Raw genomic sequence first — 20,630 nt, 5'->3', positions numbered from 1 at the left:
GAAAAATGGATGATGGGCTGCAAATGGACACCACTGCTTTCATATGTATTCCTCCATGAAAGTAGACTGCTTATCTTTTAGGTTTTTATTTTTACCCAAAAATAAGACATTTGCTTTTTCTCTGGAAAACAATGATCAAGATTTTAACTTATTTAATTTATGCAACTGCATTTTGCACAATCAATTTGAAACTAAGTCCTGTTTTGGAAGAAAGGGATGGATTTTTTTTATTATTATTAATCGATTAATTCGACAGATTGAGCCGCCATTAAATTCATCGCTCGTTGCAGCACTAATTGTCTTTTAAATTATGCAATGCATTTGGGATCTTGCTCATCTGTAGACAGCAGTTAAAACATATTTGGTGAAGACATGGTTGCTGCATGTTTTTTTTTTTTAATGAAATGCATAATTTTTGTGATTGTCTCTTTAGCATTGAAAGCATTTTGTGAGTGCCAATGGAAGTCAGGGCCTTTTTAAACTTTCGTCGTGGGAGTTAAATTGATTTTCTGCCATCCAAAACTGACAGTTGTGAATAATTTCATCACATTTCGTTTGAAGCAAAATACTCTGCTCCGTCCAAAGTGAACGTGCAAGCTATTTTTAAGACTTCTCAAGGTGAAAATGAACCGCAAGAAAAAAGGTCTTGACAGCAGAAAACCAGTGACACTAGTCGAGCAGCTTTAAGTCTGCTAGCATTCTTTTCGAGCACTGAGCGTGCGAACAACCTCATGTGCGCTGGTTTGAGTTTGTTGTTATTTACTTACTTTTTTGGTCACTTTTGTCCGGTCTGCTACTTGTTGGTTTCTCGGTGCCCCCTCCTTCCGCAAAGCTAGCTAGCTAGCTCTCTAGCCGGCTAACTGGATTGATGCTAGCTCGCTCACTACCGTCGACTATCAGCTCGATGCTAGCTGTCAACTTGTTCGGCTTGTTGGCTAAGTTGGAGCGAGTGGGGCGGAGACAACTAGCAAAAATCCCCCCCCCCCCCTCCCGTCCCCACGGCGGCGTGGTGCTACGCCCTGGTGCGACGCCCTGGTTCTCGCTGTGCTGGCCGTGGAAGAGTGCACAGAGCAAAGGCAGACTCGCAATTGGGCAGCAGACCAGTGACAAGTTGTACTACAACGCTGACAGGTCAACAATTGGGGAACTACAAACATGGAGCAACCTGTCCGGGGAAAGGATTCGAGACAGAAACGTTTCCGTGTTGGTGCCGAAGCGGTGCTGCCACTTACCGGATTGACACTTAAATTGACCGGTGTCTTTCTGATTGTCATGTCGATGATGATACTACTACTACTACTACTACTACTACTACTACTACTACTACTACTACTACTAATAATAATAATAATAATAATAATAATACATAACTGCTGGTCTAAATTTTCCCTCTTAGGTTCAATAACGGATATCTTGTTCCTATTTTCTTTTAAGATAAGATATACTTTATTTGTCCCAGACTGGGGAAATTTACAGCCTCCAGCAGCAAGAGTGTAGGTAGAAAGAAGAAAGAAGAAAAAAACAACAAACACCGTTCAATTAAGTGCAATCTAAATACAAAATTGATAAATCACAGTGCTATTTACAATTGTCATTCACATCATTTTCTTCTTCTTCTTATTATTATTTATTTATTTATTTATTCAGCAGCCTGACATCAGTTGGTAGGAACGAGCATCGGTATCTCTCCTTCTTGCAGCGCGGGTGTAACAGTCTCTGGCTGAAGGAGCTACCAAATGCTGTCAGGGCGGGCTGGAGGGGGTGGGAGGGACTGTCCATCATAACTTTTAGCTTAGTTAGCATCCTTCTGTTGCCCACCTCCTCCAGAGTGTCAAGCGAGCAGCCCAGGACAGAACTGGCCATCCTGACTAGTCGCTCCAGTCTCTTTCTGTTCCGGGCTGAGATGCTGCCTGACCAGCAGACAATGCCATAATGGATGGCCGAGGCCACCACCGAGTTATAGAAAGTCTTAAGGAGCGACCCCTGAACCCCAAAAGACCTCAGTTTCCTGAGTAGGAAGAGTCGGCTCTGTCCTTTCCTAATCAGGGTGTCCGTGTTTGTAGACCAGTCCAGTTTGTTGTTCAAAAGAACACCTAGGTACTTGTAGGAGGTCACCCTCTCTATTTCCATACCCTGGATGTTCATTGGTGCTGGTGAGGACTGTTTCCTGCAGAAACCCACAACCAACTCCTTAGTTTTCCTAGGGTTGATCTGGAGGAGATTCTGCTGGCACCAGTCCACAAAGTCCTTCGTCAGTCCCCTGTACTCCCGATCGTCCCCCTCTGTAATGAGGCCAACAATCGCAGAGTCATCGGAGAACTTCTGAACGTGGCAGTTTGGAGTGGCGTGTCTGAAGTCCGAGGTGTAGAGGATGAACAGGAATGGATACAGAACAGTCCCCTGCGGCGCTCCAGTGCTGCAGAGAAGCCTGTCCGACTCACAGCTCTGCAACCTCACGTACTGCGGCCGATTTGTGAGGTAGTCTATGATCCATGCTGTGAGATGGTGGTCCACTCCGGCATTCTGCAGCTTGCCTCCCAGTAAATTGTGCTGGATGGTGTTGAAGGCACTGGAGAAATCAAAAAACATGATTCTCACAGTGCTCCCAGCCTTCTCCAAGTGTGACAGCGCTGAGTGGAGGAGGTAGATAATGGCGTCTTCCACGCCGATGCCAGGCTGATAGGCAAACTGCAGCGGGTCCAGTGCCGGGCTCACCAGCGGTCGAAGGTGGCCGAGGACGAGTCTCTCCAGTGTCTTTATCAGGTGAGACGTCAGACGTTCAGCTCCTTAGGGTGGGGGGTCTTGGGCACTGGGACCAGACACAAAGTTTTCCACAGCTGTGGAGCTCTGCCCAGCTTCAGGCTCAGGTTGAAAATGTGCTTTTTTTTCCCAAAGATACTAAATATTAATGCAAATCAGTAAATCTTTAATGGGATACAATTATTCTGAATTAAAAAAAAGAATAAAAGCATTTTCATTAACCAATTAGAGGAGAAAAATAGGTTTACCTATGCAACATAAAAAACGTGATTTTCTTGGCACACATTTGCATTATTTGATTAATATTTCTCATATAAATATTGAACATAAATAATTAGACACAACACAAGCATATGTGGTATACTGGCATAATAATAATCACTGTTATTTTCAGGCAGCACAGAACTCTTATTAAACAGAACCCCAAAGCTAAGAACTATTTGTATGCTCTTGCATTTAGTTGAACTACCGGTACATGTTGGCTTGTTTGACTGTTGCTTTTTCTGTTTTAATGTGCAAGTATGTACTATAAATGTGTGTACGCACAACTTTATTATCAAATGCACAGCACAGATGAAATTTCCTCCCTCTTAAACAGACAACAGACAACAAGAGGAGCTGCTACGGGTGCCCGTGCCGCCACCAAGAGAACACTTAACATAAAATGACAAAATAATACAACACAACAAATATAACAGACAGTCGTGCCATCTTAACCACTTTTCCTCCATTCAATTTGTTGTTTGAAGCAGTAATCGATGAAAGAGGAGTGAATCAAAGTGTCATTTTCACCAGTGGATCAAAGATGTCATGCTGTGTGCTTTAATGCACAGCATGTTTGCATGTTTGCACTGAGGAGGATTGAGATGAATCTATGCTGCATCTCATCTTCAATCTATGCTGCATGTCATACATGAAGCATATTTGACAATAAAGATGACCTTGACCTGCAATGTGCACACGTCTGCTACAAGCTAGTTTGAAAGCAACAAGAAGCTGTAGCATTCATGAACGAAAAAGAGATTGGCTCTCTTCTCCTTTCCGCATACATGTAACATAACACTCATGTACGTGTTCTATGTAAATGTCGCATACTGCTTAGAGAAATTTACCAAACGGTTTGAATGATTTTATGAGTAAACAATTAAGATTTGCATTAGGACTATTCTAGGCACAGGGTAATGCTCTAATATACGAGGACATGACTTCAGGCGAAAATAAATAATAAATTGTAGCCTCCAAGTAAAATCAAATACTTGTGGCCACGAGGACGAGATTCAACTTTCAAGTGTACGTTATACCGTACCTATTTCGTAACCACAGCTGAACCCCCGGCCCCCAAAACACACACATTTTATGGCTATTTTATGGCCAAAAATTAATAGTATGCGTGCATGTTATATCTACTTTGTGTTTGTGGACTGTGGCCACAATTAAATCCCCGCCCACGTATAGATCAAATTTGTGCACAAAATACTATATTTGTGGCCACGGAGTCAGTACAATGTGCACAAAAACATTGGACAGTTGGGTAAAAAAAAACAGAGTGCACCTCTAAACTACAGCTAAGGAAAGCTAAGGTATAGGGAGAAAAGGTGCGCTCCATATGCTTCCCAGACACCCCAATTATTCATGGAAAAAATGTCAAACACACAAATGAGTATTTCCTGCGCAGGTTATGCGTTTTTCCGGGGCCAGACCGGAAATACAAGATCTGTTCACGACTTTTCTGTACAATGCTCGCCCGCAGGCGGCGGTAATTCCCGGCTTGTTTCATTAAAAGCTTCAACGAAGAAAGCAGCCGTAGGTGCCGGGCGGCGTCTGGGTCTTGTCTTGCACTCCAGTTTTCAGCATCATCACCGTCCATTCCTTGTTTTTGTTCTCTTCGGGAATCAGGTCAACCACACCGGACTGCTTTGTCACTGAATTGTTTTACTTGGACGTCAGGTGCTCATTCCCTTTCCATTTTTTCCCTCGACGTGCTTCGGCGATATGGCTTTTGTTGTTTTGTATTTGTATTTTTTTGGGCGTGGTTTGTCGCGGGCCCTCTCGGATTAGCATGCTAATTTAGACAGCGAACTGCTGGTCCAGGCTCACAGTGAGGCTTTTACCGGTAATTCGACCAAAACATGTTTGGCAGGGTCGCCACTATGTGGGAGACATTTATCTGACATGGTCAAGTGACTAAAACCTCACTCGTTTTGAATACATTTTCAATTTGTCATAATAGCTACTGTTGGGATATATAGTTGTCAGGACAGCGGGAGGAGCAGTGTTAAGCATCTTGGAAGTGCTGACATCATACCTGGGCAAAAGTAGGAGTACACGTTAAAAACAAGTAGTTATGTGTTTTAATTCTCTGCGAATGACACCGCTGTTGGTATGTTCATCCGTCCTGATTATTTCATAAGGGTTTTCAGTTTCGATTATTTGAGTATTCGAGTTTCATTAGTTAATATTTCTTTCATCTCTTTTTTTATCTTAATTTTCATTTTACTGGTTGATGTTATTTTGTTTATTATGAGCTGTGCATTCTTGACTGGACCGCATGAGATTATACAAACAAACATTTTAGTGATACAGTAAATAATGCCCAATCTCAATCATGAACACATATAAATAGAGCATTGTAATAAGCAGCTGTTCTCATATTAATAGTGTGACAGGCCCGGGGCCACTTCTTCCTTTCTCGGCGAATCAGCCCAGGCATACCATAAACACTGGTTTTGTTCGCCAAGACGGAGGTTAAAGTAATCCCATGTTCACATGTTTATACTTTGTAGAGCTGCAAAAATAGGGATCTACGTTATCAGTCACCCAGGGCCACTACGTGACTGTGATTGGGACACTCACAAGTTCATTGACGCAGGCCCCACCAGGCTATGACAAATTTCTTTAAAAATCAACATGCCCTTGTTTGTACTCACATAAACTTATATTAACTCTTTCCAGTACGTATTATGTTTGTGATTGTGAAGTTTTGTTTTCATTTTTCTGAGAAGTGCCTTGAAGACAGAATGTCCTCTTTAATTCACTGATGTAAGTGATGAACAAATGCTGCCGTCATCCCACAGTATGTCCGACAAGAGTGAGCTGAAGGCCGAGCTAGAGAGGAAGAAACAGCGCATCGCGCAGATTCGAGAGGAGAAGAAGAGAAAAGAAGAGGAGAAGAAGAAGAAGGATGTTAGTCGCCTGAACAATAACACATATTAAGAGGTTGGAAGTGCTCTTTGAGCTTGTCCTATTCCTCTGCAGGGAGACTCAAAGCGTGCTGTGGAGGCAGGTGGCGAAGACTCAGACCTGGAGAAGAAGAGGAAGGAGGCCGAGGCTTTGCTGCAGAGTGTTGGCATTACCCCTGACATACAACATGGTATACACACACACACCCACACACACACACACACACACACAGCAGCAGCAGTAGCATGCACATCTTTTTTTGTGTATTTGTTTGTTACACTGTTGTGGTACTTTGACTTGACATTAAGGCTGAACAATTTTCAAAAAGAGTCTAATTGCCGTTTTTTCCGACTCCTCAGTATTGCCATTGTGATGTAATCTGCAATTATTTTTCCCATGTCCTCATTTCATTTATTTTTGAAACAAACACGAGCAATAAAAAAAAATCAATAATATCAAATTGATTATATGAAAATGTTTTGGTCTTATAGTTTAGCTACTGCTAAAATACAGGCAAATGAACCATTAATTATATGATAATATGAAACGCATCTAATTTATCTACATCAATTTGAGCTGTTTAAACTGACTTGTAGGCTTTTACGCAATCACGATGCCAACTTCACAAAATTAAACCAAACAAGTGTGATGTGAACATCTCAGATGAAAACAATAATGCAACCAAATTTGTGGCTTTTTCATTTCAACTTTACACGTTGCTATTTATCGACTGCAGTTGACATGACAGCAGCGCCCGTGGGCTCAGTGTGACCAAACCCAGAAAACAGGTGAGCCATGACGTTGGCAAGCTCAGCCCGTGAGCGCTGCTGTCATGTCAATTGCAGTCAACAGCAGGTGGCAGTACAGGACAAAATACCCCCCCCCCCCCCTCCCCCCGCTGAAATTTCTAATCTGCTTACTTTCATAAGGGTCGCGGCAGTGCTGGGGCCTATCCCAGATGTCTTCGGATAGTGGGGGGTAATCCCTAGTTGCCAGCCACTCGAAAGGCACACAGAGATGAACAACCATCCGCACTCACAATGACTCCTAGGGACAATTTAGAGTGTTCCATTAATCTGCCATGCATGTTTTTTGGAATGTGGGAGAAAACCGGAGTACCCGGAGAAAACCCACAAAGGCATGGGGAAAAAAATGCAAACTCCTCAAATGAAGGCCAGGGCCTGAATCGAATCTTCCACCTGTGCACTGCGAGGCTGACATACTAACCAGAAAATCACTGTGCTGCCCTGCTTCATTCTTATTTCCACAAAATCCTTTTAAGCTAATGAGGGTACAAAGACAAAAATTGACTCGACTTTCACTTTGTCGTTTGACATTGGACTGGACTTCATACCTTGTTCAAGCCATTTCTTGTGGAAGAATTTAATCTGACGTGTCAGTAAATGTGCACGGCACGTGAAAAAGACCAATGATGATCGATCACTTCAAGTGGATACGCTTCCAAATATTGAATAGCAAGAACCTGTTAATTTCATCCTTATTCCTTCTGACAATTGTACCGTGCCTGTAATATTGCATGGTACACTGTTAATGCTTAAGTCAAAGTATCACTGTACGTATGACCATATCTGGGATCACCTCTGATGGACTGCTTGATACGGTGAAGCTTGAACAAAGTCTAATGTTGCAGTTTGGCTAAATTGTGTTCACTCCTCTCTTCGCACATTATCCGACCGCTTTGTGCATGATACCTAAGCCCGCCTGTCATTTATGTTCATTCTCTCTTTTCTCCTGTATCTGTGTGTGCGTGTGTATGTTTGTGTGTGTGTGCGCGCACGTGTCGCCCCTGCTGCATGCTTGACTCATCCACTCGCCACTGCTACTCCTACAAACGCCTCACTCTCCCACTCACTCCCACTACCCACCGGTCAAACAGCGACAGCTCAGCCCCTGAGGGTAGTAACAGAGGATACCTGTCTATTTCACTACCTAGTCCCCGCCCCCATGTCTCCCTCCAACAAATCAGTGGCCAGCGACGCGGGAAGCCAGGATTCCGGGGACGGAAACGCAGGACCAAGGTGCGTGCACACATGCATGCTGTGTATGTTTGTGAGAAAGAGTGAGAGAAGCAGACACTTCATTAACTACATTCAACACTGTATTCAAGCAGAAGCCAAGTCTCCGAACTTCTTTGCAATAAAATGTTCTCTTTATCGCCACTGATTAATGCCGTGCAATAGGAATTAGGCAAGTAAATCCACCCGGGAGGCTGACATTTTATGCAGCGCCGCTGCTGGGCTCGCTCACGTATGACGTGCCCGCGGACACTTTGACGTCCAATTCAGTTGACAGCATTGATTAAACAATTGCAAAGAACATTTTTGGCTTGACTTCCATTTGAAGGTAGTAATGCATACGGTATTAATAAAACAAAATACTTTCAGTTGTGTTTAAATTGTTCAGCACCATAATGCAACTTCTCTCTGGTGTACAACTCTACCACCACAATAATGAACAAATGAAATTAACTTTCTGTTAATGAGACTTAAGACTGAGCGTTATTGTTTTTCTAAAGGTAGAAATTTTGACACATTAACTCATTATCATAGTTTAGGGGAGCCTCTTGATATTTTTTGCATTATTTACCGGTAAATGTTTTTCCTTCTAAAATTGGTTAATTCAAATATCATTTATCTTATTAAATAGTGAAGTAATTATTGGAAATGGAAAAATTAGGGCTGGGGGAAAAATAGCCAGTGGGGTTAAGTCAACGACAAAAATTGTTCGACACAAGAATATTTGTGGCAATCTGTAAGCAATGTTTGGCCACTTCTGTGTTTCCTCAAGGACTTTTCTTGCTGAGGACGCTCTTTTCTGGCGCCGAACGTTCATGCTGATTACTCGAGTAAATTGATGTAATAATCGATTCTAAAAAGATTAGTTTGTGACATCCCTTGGAAAAATAAAAGGCGGTTCATTAGTAAAACAAACCATTTTGTATTTATAATGAAGTACCTGTACTTTTGGTTGAGTCATTTAATCATATCTTCTATATATATATATATATATATATATATATATATATATATATATATATATATATATATTGCGCGTCGTCCCGCACGCGGTCTGTCCTTCCGTCTGTCCCTTTTCAAAACGTACCTACTTCACCGCGCCGCCACTGCGCCGCTCAGGCAGTGGCTCACTACGATCGCGCGGGCATCTTAGCGAAAAAATGTTGTCTACCCACAAGCATTGCAATGAAATTGTTAGTTATTTAGTAGAGCTAAACATCTCTTTATTTTCGCGATAAGCAATGAAGATGAACAAAAAGTTGAACCAAGCAACAACACTTTTGTGGGCCGAAGGCCCACCTTACCAGCCTTCCGCAGGAACTAGCTGATGAGCCGCCCGGAGGGCGGCGAACCACCACCTTATCAGCCTTCCGCAGGAACTAGCTGATGAGCCGCCCGGAGGGCGGCGAACCAGCTAGTATAATAATAACAATAATACCAAAATGCAAAGAAAATAATCCAATCTATTCATCCCAAAACAATTTTGATGACACAATTGAACAATTTCATCTACAAATGAGCTGGCACTGTCCATTTTGAAAATCAATGCTGGCCCCTGAGCACTAAATTTTGCACACATCACGCTGGAGTATACTGTATGTGACAAATGCTGACCCTTGACCTCTTTGTCTTTTCCGCAGCACACTGATGTTTACCCGATTAACACAAGCTTCTTATTCTTCTTTTCCCCTTTCTTTCCTTACCTTCTTTTGACTCCTCCATCTTTAACTTGTTCCCATCTCACCCTTGAGCCGTCTCCTTTTGCGATTGGTTCGTCCCGCTGCTGTCCACGTGTCCACTTTCTCACGTCACTCTGTCTCTTGCTAACTCTTGTCTGGTGGTTTGGCCCCTTAAGGACTTTGCATTGGGATCCTGACCCCTCTACTCTGCAACTCCACTCCGACTCTGAGCTGATGGGGTACTGCTCTTCCTCTCAACTCTTGTAGCTACCAGCCTTTAATTGGCTTCTCGAAAGTTTCAACTCACCAGTGTTGAGTCATATGTCTGTTAGCCCTCATCACCATGTCTCCTGTCATTTCAAGTTTTCTCTGGCGCTGCATTGTTGCTCGTATGTTCATGTGAGCTGTGATGCCTCTATGCAGGCGTGGGGCTGTGAGGCTCGGCATGTCTAAAGTGACCCAAGTGGACATTGTCCCCAAAGAAATGGTCTCCTATTCAAAAGAAACCCAGACACCTACTGAAGCTCACACAGATCAAAAAGCAGGTAAAGAAACACACTTTTTTTTTTAATCGCTTGCTATTCCTGGGGATAGCAAATAAATGACGTCCCCTCCCTCATAAAAGAGGTTCATAGTTGTGGATCAATGCCACAAAATGACTAATAAGCATTTTTCCAAAATGTATACGGTTGGTCACTCCACACGTGAGGGTGTTATTTTTACAAACGATTGACCAATCTCAAGTGTTGAAAGTGGCTTGATGATCAAGTGTTAACGGTTGACGAAATATGCAGTTTTTGCCGTCTCGTGAAAAATTGGTTTCTTTTTGAGGGGCAAGGTTTCGGACCGATGCCAGCGATAATTGTGTCAACGCAATTGCACCATCCTCACATTAGGCTCACTAATAATATTACCTAGCATACTAGCCTAAAACACAAACTGCCCTGACATCACACAGAGGCAAATAAATCACCATACTCGCACTTTTCACAGACAACTATGAATGAATTAAATCAGGTGGCGCCAAAGTCAAAATGTTATCAAATAGATGAGTTTTGAACTGTTAGAAGAAAGGTCCTGGAAACCAAAAGAATCGAAATTTGCAAATGCAGAACCACCCATATGTGGAAGGTGACAGTACTCTTTGAATTGTTTCATGGGTGTATTTTGTGTGCTCTACAGATGAGGATGAGGATGATGAGATAAGTGCGCCCCCACCAGCAGAGGATGCTCAGGAGGAGAAGGAAGACCAGGGCGACCAACATGAGGAAGGTTTGTAATATCACAACATCAGACAAGTCAAATCAAATCACGCTGTCTATGAGACACACCCTGAACTGGTTGCCAGACAATCACTGGGCACACATACACAAACAACCATTCGCGCTCACAACCACACCCAGGGACAATTTGGAGCCTTCAATCAACCTACCATGCCTATTTTTGGAATGTACCCTGGAGATAACCCCCACAGATACGGGGAGAACATGCAAACTTCACACAGGAAGGCCAGGACCTCTGAGGCAGAGGTGCTAACCAGATGCTCACCGTGCCACCATTAAAAATAATTGTTTGTTTGTTCGCACGTGCGTGTAGACACCCCCAAGGAGCTGACAGAGGAAGAGAAGCTGCAGGTTCTGCACTCAGAGGACTTCCTGGCTTTTTTCGAACGAGGCAGCAGGATTTTGGAGCGGGCATTGTGCGAGCAGGTGGACGTCTGCTTTGACTACAGTGGGCGAGATCTTGAGGACAAGGAAGGGTGAGTCCCATTCATGAGGAGAGAGGGAAAACAAAATGGAGGACGGAGATGAAATCCAAGACTAGCAATGCATTCTGTCCTGTTCAGGGACTTGCAGGCGGGTGCCAAGCTGGTTCTGAGCAGACAGTTTGCAGATGAACGCTGGACCAAAAACAGAGTGGTCACCTGTCTGGACTGGTCTCCTCAGGTGGGTTTGTAACACAGGACTACTTTGAATCACACCTGGCCAACCCAATGCATATACAGTGATCCTTGGCTGTATCGCGCTTCATTTATCGCGGCTTCACAACGTTCGGCTCCGTATCGCTTGCAGTTTGAAAGCCTGACACGGTAGCTGCCCGGTAATTACGTGATGACATAGGGCGGTGCGTAATGCGTCATAACATTGCACACCATCGGCCTCGTATATAGCACGCCCCCCACAATTTCGGACAAAAACTCGCGTCGTCTACGTTGTCTCAGTACACTAGTAGCAAAGAGTTGAATCTCCGCTGCTTTTCAGCCATTTTGAGCACGGTAAAAAGCATGATAAAGAATATGAACACTCGCTTCCATGTTGCTTTGTTTTCCACCAAGAAATCTGTCGCAGTATCATCTACGCAATCACAGCGTGGTGACGTACCCGGCCGCAAAGCTGTTGAGGGGGTGAGGGGGGGGCAGAATCGCCTTCTGTTGATCAATAGGAAAGGGACAATATGCCAATTGGTGGCGTGTCGCCACGGTTCACCACTATCCACTAGTTTCAGTGGGAAAACGGTATCAGAATGCAATGCTGATGAATGTTAATGACTGTATAAGGTTTTAACATTAAAGATTTAAGTAAATATGTGTAACGCTGTCTTTGTCTCAAATATGTAAAATATAAATACTGATTGCATATTATAAACATGCTGGTACTCACATACCCTCCTTCGCGGTTTTTCACTTATCTGCGGGAGGGTCCCGGTCCCCATTAACCGCGATTAGTGAGGGATCACTGTATGTCCTAAAAATTGGTTTACCATGTGATTTGTCAATGAGCCGAAGTTCCACTGTTGCTTCCTTTTTTCTATCCCCCCGCTGTACTTTTACATTGGGGCACTTTTAAGTCGGGGTATTTGTATACTTTGCTGTCAATGATGCTTACCTAATGAGCTGATTGCGTTCCATCAGTACCCAGAGCTGCTTGTGTCCTCCTACAACAACAACGAGGACTCTCCCCATGAGCCTGATGGAGTAGCGCTTGTCTGGAACTTGAAATACAAGAAGAACACCCCGGAGTACATCTTCCACTGCCAGGTTAGAGGGAGTTCACATTGTGCTAACAGAATCGAATGAACAACGCAGAGTACATCTTGTAATGATGACCGTGTTTTTTCAAGAAAATCCATTAAGGGTATATTATGATGTTAAAGACCGTTTAAACGAGGAAAGAAGTCCCAAAATATCCAATGAGATCATACAGGCCGAAATTCATACCTGTCCTCCAAGTGGACTCCTTGATATTATTGTGGTCGAATGAGCTGCACTTCTTCCAATTATGGTACTCACAAAGGGATAGGGAAGGAGTAATTAACCCTTTCACGCACACTGTGACGTGGTAAGCTTTCCACTGTAGTCACCGCTGTCTCTGAAAGGGTTAATTGAGGGGGAGCCAAAGAAGCCATGCTCATCGCTAAGGTGATGTAATGTCATCATGACAGACCCGAATTGAAAGCGCATGGGTGATCGAGTACACTTCGCAGAGGTCTCGCTGGAACAAATCAAACTTTGATCAGCAAAACAACTGGGAATTTAGTAAGGGTCTTGAGAGAAAATTCAGACAAATTCATGCTACACACAAAACTAAACAGGAAATGTGACAGCGTCCTGGAAGAGAGGCCTCGAAAAATTAATACTGAGCGTAAGCAATTCAAAAAATGGATGCAAAAATAGTGAGTGTATTTGATGCATCGACTCCTACAAATAGGACTTTTTTTTTTCACGATACAGTTCTGAGTTTTGACTTTGACTTTTGAGATCTGCACGTTAAATGTAGGATTTGAAGGGCTTTTGAAGTGCAAATGATATGCTGTTCAGAAAATTTCCCGAAGATGGCTGCCCCTTTTCACATTGCCATTGTAATAATACGCCTTTTGGTTCTAAGAAGGAAAAATAGGCTGACCCAGAGATGTCGTCTTTACCTTACATGTCACAATCTGCTGTGACGGCCATTTTGAAATGATCCAACATAGACATTTATTGCAAATTGTTGTGCGTCATCACCTTTTTAAGCGCCATTGACCGAAATATATTTGAGATAAAGCTTGACTGTTTTGTGTGCCTTTCTTTAGTCAGAGGTGATGTCAGCTGGCTTTGCCAAGTTTCATCCCAACCTAGTTGTTGGCGGCACCTACTCGGGACAGATTGTCTTATGGGACAACCGCAGCAACAAGCGAACCCCGGTCCAGAGAACCCCGCTGTCTGCCGCTGCACACACTGTAATGCCCCGTCTGCATCGCTCCACCTCCCACCAACATCGACGCACGCTCGCTATACTTGGTTCTTGTTGTGCCGCAGCATCCCGTTTACTGCGTGAACGTGGTGGGAACCCAGAATGCCAACAACTTGATCAGCATCTCCACAGATGGCAAGATGTGCTCATGGAGCCTGGACATGTTGTCCCAGCCGCAGGTATGAGCATTGCTTGTCCTTGTTGAAATCCACGTAAGACAATTGGATGGGAAGAGTCTTTTGGTGTGTGTGTGTGTGTCCCTCCAACAGGACAGTCTGGAGCTGGTGTTCAAGCAAAGCAAAGCAGTAGCTGTCACTTCCATGGCCTTCCCGCTCGGCGACGTCAACAACTTTGTCGTGGGCAGCGAGGATGGGTCCGTCTACACCGCCTGTCGGCACGGAAGGTGCGTGCTCATCATGCAGCGCTTCCAACAAAAGAGCGGAGCAAAGTTAATGGCTTGCTGGCAGTGTGGTTTGTGTGGTCGGCAGAAGCATTGAGCTACATTTCCACCGTTAAGTCTAATCTTTGTTCCTTGCTATTGTATATTCATTTTTTGCCAACGGTCTATTCTCTTCATTTTTGTTTTTCTTGGCTGCACTGCTTCCACTTCGGACACGTGTGTGTGTGTGTGTGTGTGTGTGTGTGTGTGTGTGTGTGTGCGTGTGCAGTCTTAGTCTCAGACTGGTTGGCTACCCCTGCGCTAAATTGTCCCTCGGTGTGAGCGTGGATGTTGTTCATTGTGCGGTTAGCTGACAACCGGTTTAGAGTGTCCCTCGCCTCCTGCCCGAAGACAGCTGGGATAGGCTCCAGCACGCCCCGCGACCACTGTGGAATGAAGCGGATCAGAAAATGGATGAATGAAAGTCCCCACTGAGGGCCAAGGCACCAAAATTTACGGACTGCCACTGTCTTTCCCACCAGGCTGATTCTGTTGTTTTGCGTTTGCCTTTTAGTAAGGCGGGCATCACCGAGGTATTCGAGGGCCACCATGGACCCGTGACGGGATTGAGCTGTCATACCGCAGTAGGACCCGTGGACTTCTCTCATCTCTTCATCTCCTCTTCGTTCGACTGGACTGTCAAACTGTGGAGCACCAAGGTGACTTAATGTCACTTATCTGCAATCCCGTGGAGGGCTGCTGTCTTGGCTGTCTTGTCTATCCCTGCTGCAAAACTGTCCTGATACAAATGATCCGCAAGATCGTAATCCAGCATCTGCAGACCTTGCTGATTTAGCCATCATTTGTGTTGCTGATTTAGCAATCGGATTTGTTGCAGCAGGTGGACATATAAAGAGGCAGGATGGTGGCCCTACAGGAACAGGACTGCAAACCACAGACTTACAGTGTGCATTTCCAAATAGCAGTCAGGATATGACTTTTTGTTGTTGTTTTTTTTCTCATTCTTGCCAATCAATTTCCTCCACGCAGAGCACCCGCCCGCTGTACTCCTTCGAGGACAGTTGCGACTACGTGTACGATGCCATGTGGTCTCCGACGCACCCTGCACTCTTCGCCTGCGTGGACCTGGCAGGACGTCTGGACTTGTGGAACCTCAACAGTGACACGGAGGTACGCCCACAGGAAGAGGACCCTCGGTGGAACTGATTGTAACATTCCGTTTTGGGGGTGCGGGGAGGCTTTAGGTGGTCATCTCACAGTAGCACCGCTTATTGTTCACCAGGTTCCCACTGCCAGCGTGTATGTGGAAGGGGCTCCAGCGCTGAACCGCGTGCGATGGGCTCACTCCGGAAAAGAGATCGCCACCGGAGACTCTGAGGGTCAAGTGCAGGTGTACGATGTGGGCGAGGTGAGCCAAAGCAGCCACTAAATGAGCACATTCCAAATGTGGTTTGTTCTCCATGTGACGTTCGCAAGCTGAGCCATCATCGGTATGTACCTGTGGCCCAGAGGGAATGACAAAATGGACCAAATTGGGTGGATTATGTTCATATTCATATTCCACAAATTCAATATTAATCACAATACCGTTTGTAGACTGTTGGGGCTGCATAGAACATATCCCAAAGAAAATTTTGGGTTTGACTTCCTTCCTCTTTTAGCACTGCAGCAAAGTTGGTTAGTTGATCACCTCTGCCGTTAGCGGCTGCTTTTTATCGTCTTTCATCTTTTCTTCAGCAAATCTGCGTGCCCAAGGCTGACGAGTGGACGCGCTTCGTCAGGACTCTGGCCGACATCAATGAGAACAGAGATGAAGCCGAGGAGCTCACCAATGTTTGATGATGCAAGCGCTCTTCTTACACTACATCCCATGCACTACATCCCAAAATCACACGAGTGGAGCTTTGCCATCCGACTTATCCTCTAACCCCTTTTCGAGATCCCGACTCGGCCTGGAGATGTGTGCAGTGTTAGATTTTAATAGAACACTTTTGAGATTTGTAGATATTATTACATTTTGAGTGCATTTTAGGTTGTCCAAAGTCTCTGACGGCAGTACTAGAGCAAAAATCAAGTATGGCAAACTGTAAAACTAAATACTGTAATCTAAATCGGAACTTTTAACATTCGAAGCTCTATGCTAATATGCAACCCTTTGGAGTTGCATCGTCATGCTCCCAATTTCTGCTTAATTTGTTTTTGCCAAGACAAGTTTTACTATTTCCACAACACCCTTGTGCACATGGTGGGAATGTGTCAGGCAAATAATGAAAAAAGGATACACCTGACCTGATCAGCACAACTTGGTCACACTATTTCGCTGCAGCCTGTGCAGAGGTGTGTTACATTTTAACCACTTAAATATTTAATATTTATTCCGCTGCTTGCACTTATTTAAAATATGATGTTTTCTTTCAAATGCTGCTTTGTACTTAAAGCACACATAATTAGCATTGAAGCTTTTTTAACCTTTAAAGCTGACCTGGCTTCAGCGTTTAACTGTGTGCCATGCGGTGCTTAAGAATAGTATTGTATTCACATTTTTAAGATCAAAGTGGACTTTGTTGATGAAGGTATAATCCACAGGTCCTTTTTGTAGCCACTTTACCGTCCAAACCTTTCCTTCTGTCTGTGTAACAGTCTAACTAGTCCTTATCAAAATGTTTCTCAATGTCATGAACAATGGTTTGAGACCTTGTTAATTAAAAAACAATGAAAAAAAATGTGACTACCTGGATATTGTTTCTCAGTGCAAACAACTACCTGTTGGACTGAAATGTGTGTACATAAAGCCACCAGCGGATGGAATATATATTTTGAGTGACGATGTATGCCACTGGCATTATGACTAAATATTCGGTACTATTTTGTGTGGAGGGATACTGTATTATGGGGTGTATATAAATAAAGGGGATGGAGCGTCCCTGCAGTTCGGCTTCTGGCAGTGACGATACACTGAGGCAAGTTGGGTGTTTATGGCAAGCCATTTGAGCATTTATTCCAAATCCCTGATATCAAACATGAGTGTGTTACACTAGTTCGATATCTTTCAGCACTAGTTTGACACTCGGCCACACTAGTGACACACTTTGTCGAACTAGTTGCACAGAAATCCTCACTAGCCACTCATTTTTGGCAACTAGTGCCACTCTTGTCCAACTAGTGCTGACAAAATTCGAACTAGTGACACCTGGAAGAACACAAGCAGAGGGAACTTCCCAGCTAGTCAGCTTTTTTATGCCCTAGTGGCCAACTAGACCAAACTAGTGAGGTTCAAAGTCTTACTAGTATACTAGTAAGGTTTTAAAAGTGTTAACATGTTAACTAGTGAAACGTGGATTGTTCTAACATGTTAACTAGTGGCCTATGATTTCCTGCACTAGTTAACTAGTGGGAGCTGAAATATCCACTAGTTCACTAGTGGAGGATAAAACATTGATAGTGCACTAGTTTAAGACCGTTAAAGCCTTGATATCCAACTAGTGAGTCCAAAAATGTTACTTGCTCACCAGTGATGCCCCAAATATCCACTAGTTCCACTAGTGCGACATTTTGACTTCACTAGTCGAACTAGTGAAGTCAAAATGTCACACTAGTGGAACTAGTGGATGTCACCCAACTCACTAGTCAACTAGTTAAATAGACGTTTGATTTAACTAGTTAACTAGTGATGGCAAAATGTTCACTTGTACAACATGTGAAACACTAATGGCTCACTGGTCACACTAGTTACGCTAAATGCTAACCAGGAGGCAGGACAGTGCCAGATTTGAACACCTATTGGCTCCATGATAAGAGCTCCACCCAGCAAAAAAATAACCCTTTAAAACCTGATTCTGAGGTTTCACAATTATTTACCGCCATTTGCGTAATATCTACAGTATATAGAAGGAATCAAGAAATTTTTACCAGTCAATGTATCTGTAGGTGGTGTTTATTTATTATGTACACAGAGATAAAGAGTAAAGGTACAGCTCTACAGTATCTTTCCACTTTTATATATGTATGCCATACTAAATAAAATTAATAGGGCACCATATAATGCAACAGTTCTGCAACATATTCTCCCTTAATAACGATGTGAATTTTCAGTTGTTGCTAAATCAGTTAGGATGCTATAATTTGTGGTGTAGATGTGAATTTAGGAGAGCAGGACAATATATCCTGCAATATATCCATTGCAGGACAAATAAAGGATATCTTAATCTTAATATTGCATTGCAATTGGAGCAGCAGCTTGGTTGATGATGTCCCCAAACCGGCTATTATATTTGTCGTGCAATACAACGAAAATGAGCACAATTGAAAAACATAGGCTTCTTATATTTTAAAATAAAATAATCACATGTTTACCGTTCTGGGGTTTCTACAATCATGAATGGAGGCATTATTTACAGCAGGTTGACAGCAGTGTGATCGAGCAGATTAGTAGAATTTGATTGCGGCTTCACTGATTTATTTCATACAATTCATATCCAAAACACAGTTGAAAAATATTTGATTGTTAAAATATTTAAATACAAGAACTATATCAAGATATTAACAAAACATACAGTTTTTTTTAATTAGGAGAAAAGTCTAAAAACATCAAAGATGACAAACGTTGTGCCTCTCCTCAGGAGGTGCTGTGGACTCTCCCAGGAACGAGGACCTAGTTTAGTTTAGTTGTAGATCCAGTAAAACATAGTGCAAATGTTAGTCCACTAGCAAATGTTAGTCCACTAGTCCATAAATGTGTCCACTAGTTCACTAGTAAGATCATTTTGAGGCTTACTAGTTGACATGTAAGCCACAAAACGCCCACTAGTTCAATAGTAAGATCATTTTGACTCTTACTAGTGACATGTAAACCACAAAACGCCCACTAGTTCACTAGTAAGATCATTTTGAGGCTTACTAGTGAACATGTAAATGCGACAATTTCCACTAGTTGCACTAGTTGGTCTCTTTTCGAACTCACTTGTGAACTAGTGAAACACGTTTTCTTTCAAGTAAACCAGTTTAGTCCAGAGCGAGCCACTAGTTCACTAGAGACGCTCGTGTTTATTCAACTAGTTAACTAGTGGGAGGCATTTTGTCTCACTAGTCAGATCAAGAAATGAACTTGTGCAAGGTTTGACTGAACATGTTTGACATTTTTCCTACATGTTGGGCTTTTCTTTTCACTTGTTGGTGTTAATCAGCACTTGCGAACGACTGTGCACAACGAGTGCAACAAATATCAAACATGTAGGGATTTTTGTTGCACTAGCTCATGTTTTTGGCATACTAGCTGGTATGTACATAGTACTAGCTAAATAAAATTGCTTACTAGTTGACATGTGTGCGCAACTAGTGAACTTGTAACGTTTTGTAACTGCCAAACATGTAAACTAGCCAAAAGTGATTATTTCACTAGTAAACTTGATGTGTGCACATGTCACCTAGTGCCCCGTTTTGTCAAATTTTCAGTCAAAGTCTATACATGTTCAGCATTGAGCCTGACAAGTGAGACAAAATACGTTCCACTAGTTAACTAGTGATATGAAAATCTGTGTCACTAGCTCACTAGTGTGTCACGCTGAACCCAACTAGTTTACTAGTGAGGAAACATGTGTATCACTAGTTAACAAGTACAGTGAAAATGAGCCCAACTAGTGTAACTAGTGGATATCTCTACATTGACTTGTGAACATGTTCACATTTTGAAACCGTCTAGTTAACGTGTAAGGTCAAATCAATTGCACCTAGTTTACTAGTTTGGATTTCTGGATTCACTCGTCGACATGTAACCAATAATGGGCATCCTCCAGTGAACTAGCTGCACATCCTCAGGACAACTTGTAAACTAGTGTAAAACATGCAAATGAAGTGGGTGTGATTATGACAAAATCTGAATCCCGATTGGTGTATTTTAACTGCAGATCCAATGGGAATCCTGCAGCCACATTTCTGCCCCACCTCCTCATTATATTTTATGCAACTAGATTACGAGTGAGCAGGTTGGCATCCACTAGTTCTACTAGTGAACATTTTAGACCTTACTATTTGAACTAGTGCGACATTAAATGTCACACCAGTGAACAAGTAACATTTTTGACATTCACTAGTTAGATATCAAGGCGTCAAGGGGCTTTAACTAGTGAACTAGCTACTGTTGTATCCACCACTAGTAAACTAGTGAGTATTTTAGCTCTCACTTGTTTACTAGTGCAGGAAATCACGTGTCACAAGTTCACATGTTAGAATAATCCATGATTGACAAGTTGACATGTTGCTGAAAATGAATGACTAGTTGGAGTTTGTATGCAACTAGTTTGACAAAGTGTGTCACTAGTGTGGCCAAGTGTCGAACTAGTGCTGA

The 20,630-nt window shown here is 43.1% G+C and overlaps 1 protein-coding gene across 4 annotated transcripts; it reads left to right on the top strand.

Moving 5' to 3' along the window:
* Positions 1-4,526: 4,526 nt before the first annotated feature.
* LOC127616694 (dynein, cytoplasmic 1, intermediate chain 2a-like) lies at positions 4,527-16,664 on the top strand. 4 transcript variants are annotated; one of them, XM_052088467.1, is made up of 17 exons: positions 4,527-4,707; positions 5,835-5,943; positions 6,016-6,130; positions 7,895-7,979; positions 9,832-9,894; positions 10,079-10,200; positions 10,838-10,927; positions 11,252-11,414; positions 11,502-11,601; positions 12,567-12,692; positions 13,727-13,873; positions 13,953-14,066; positions 14,157-14,290; positions 14,841-14,985; positions 15,317-15,457; positions 15,570-15,695; positions 16,025-16,664. In XM_052088467.1, exons 2-17 carry the CDS (start codon positions 5,836-5,838, stop codon positions 16,124-16,126), a joined length of 1,881 nt encoding a protein of 626 aa, XP_051944427.1. In that variant the 5' UTR covers positions 4,527-4,707; position 5,835; the 3' UTR covers positions 16,127-16,664. The 4 variants fall into 4 exon arrangements, with proteins under 4 accessions (XP_051944427.1, XP_051944426.1, XP_051944429.1 ...); XM_052088466.1 differs by having other exon boundaries at positions 7,838-7,979; XM_052088469.1 differs by lacking the exon at positions 9,832-9,894.
* Positions 16,665-20,630: the final 3,966 nt, after the last annotated feature.

The sequence above is a fragment of the Hippocampus zosterae genome, chromosome 15 (genome assembly GCF_025434085.1).
Source record: "Hippocampus zosterae strain Florida chromosome 15, ASM2543408v3, whole genome shotgun sequence".
NCBI classification, from domain to species: domain Eukaryota; kingdom Metazoa; phylum Chordata; class Actinopteri; order Syngnathiformes; family Syngnathidae; genus Hippocampus; species Hippocampus zosterae.
This window is presented reverse-complemented; position numbering and strand designations above follow the sequence as displayed.

Excerpts from the sequence above, each read along its gene's own strand:
- LOC127616694 (XM_052088466.1), top strand. The coding sequence starts at position 5,836 with ATGTCCGACAAGAGTGAGCTGAAGGCCGAGCTAGAGAGGAAGAAACAG. Across the intron at positions 5,944-6,015 it reads AGGAGAAGAAGAAGAAGGAT|GGAGACTCAAAGCGTGCTGT; the intron begins GTTAGTCGCCTG and ends ATTCCTCTGCAG. Across the intron at positions 6,131-7,837 it reads TACCCCTGACATACAACATG|CGACAGCTCAGCCCCTGAGG; the intron begins GTATACACACAC and ends CCGGTCAAACAG.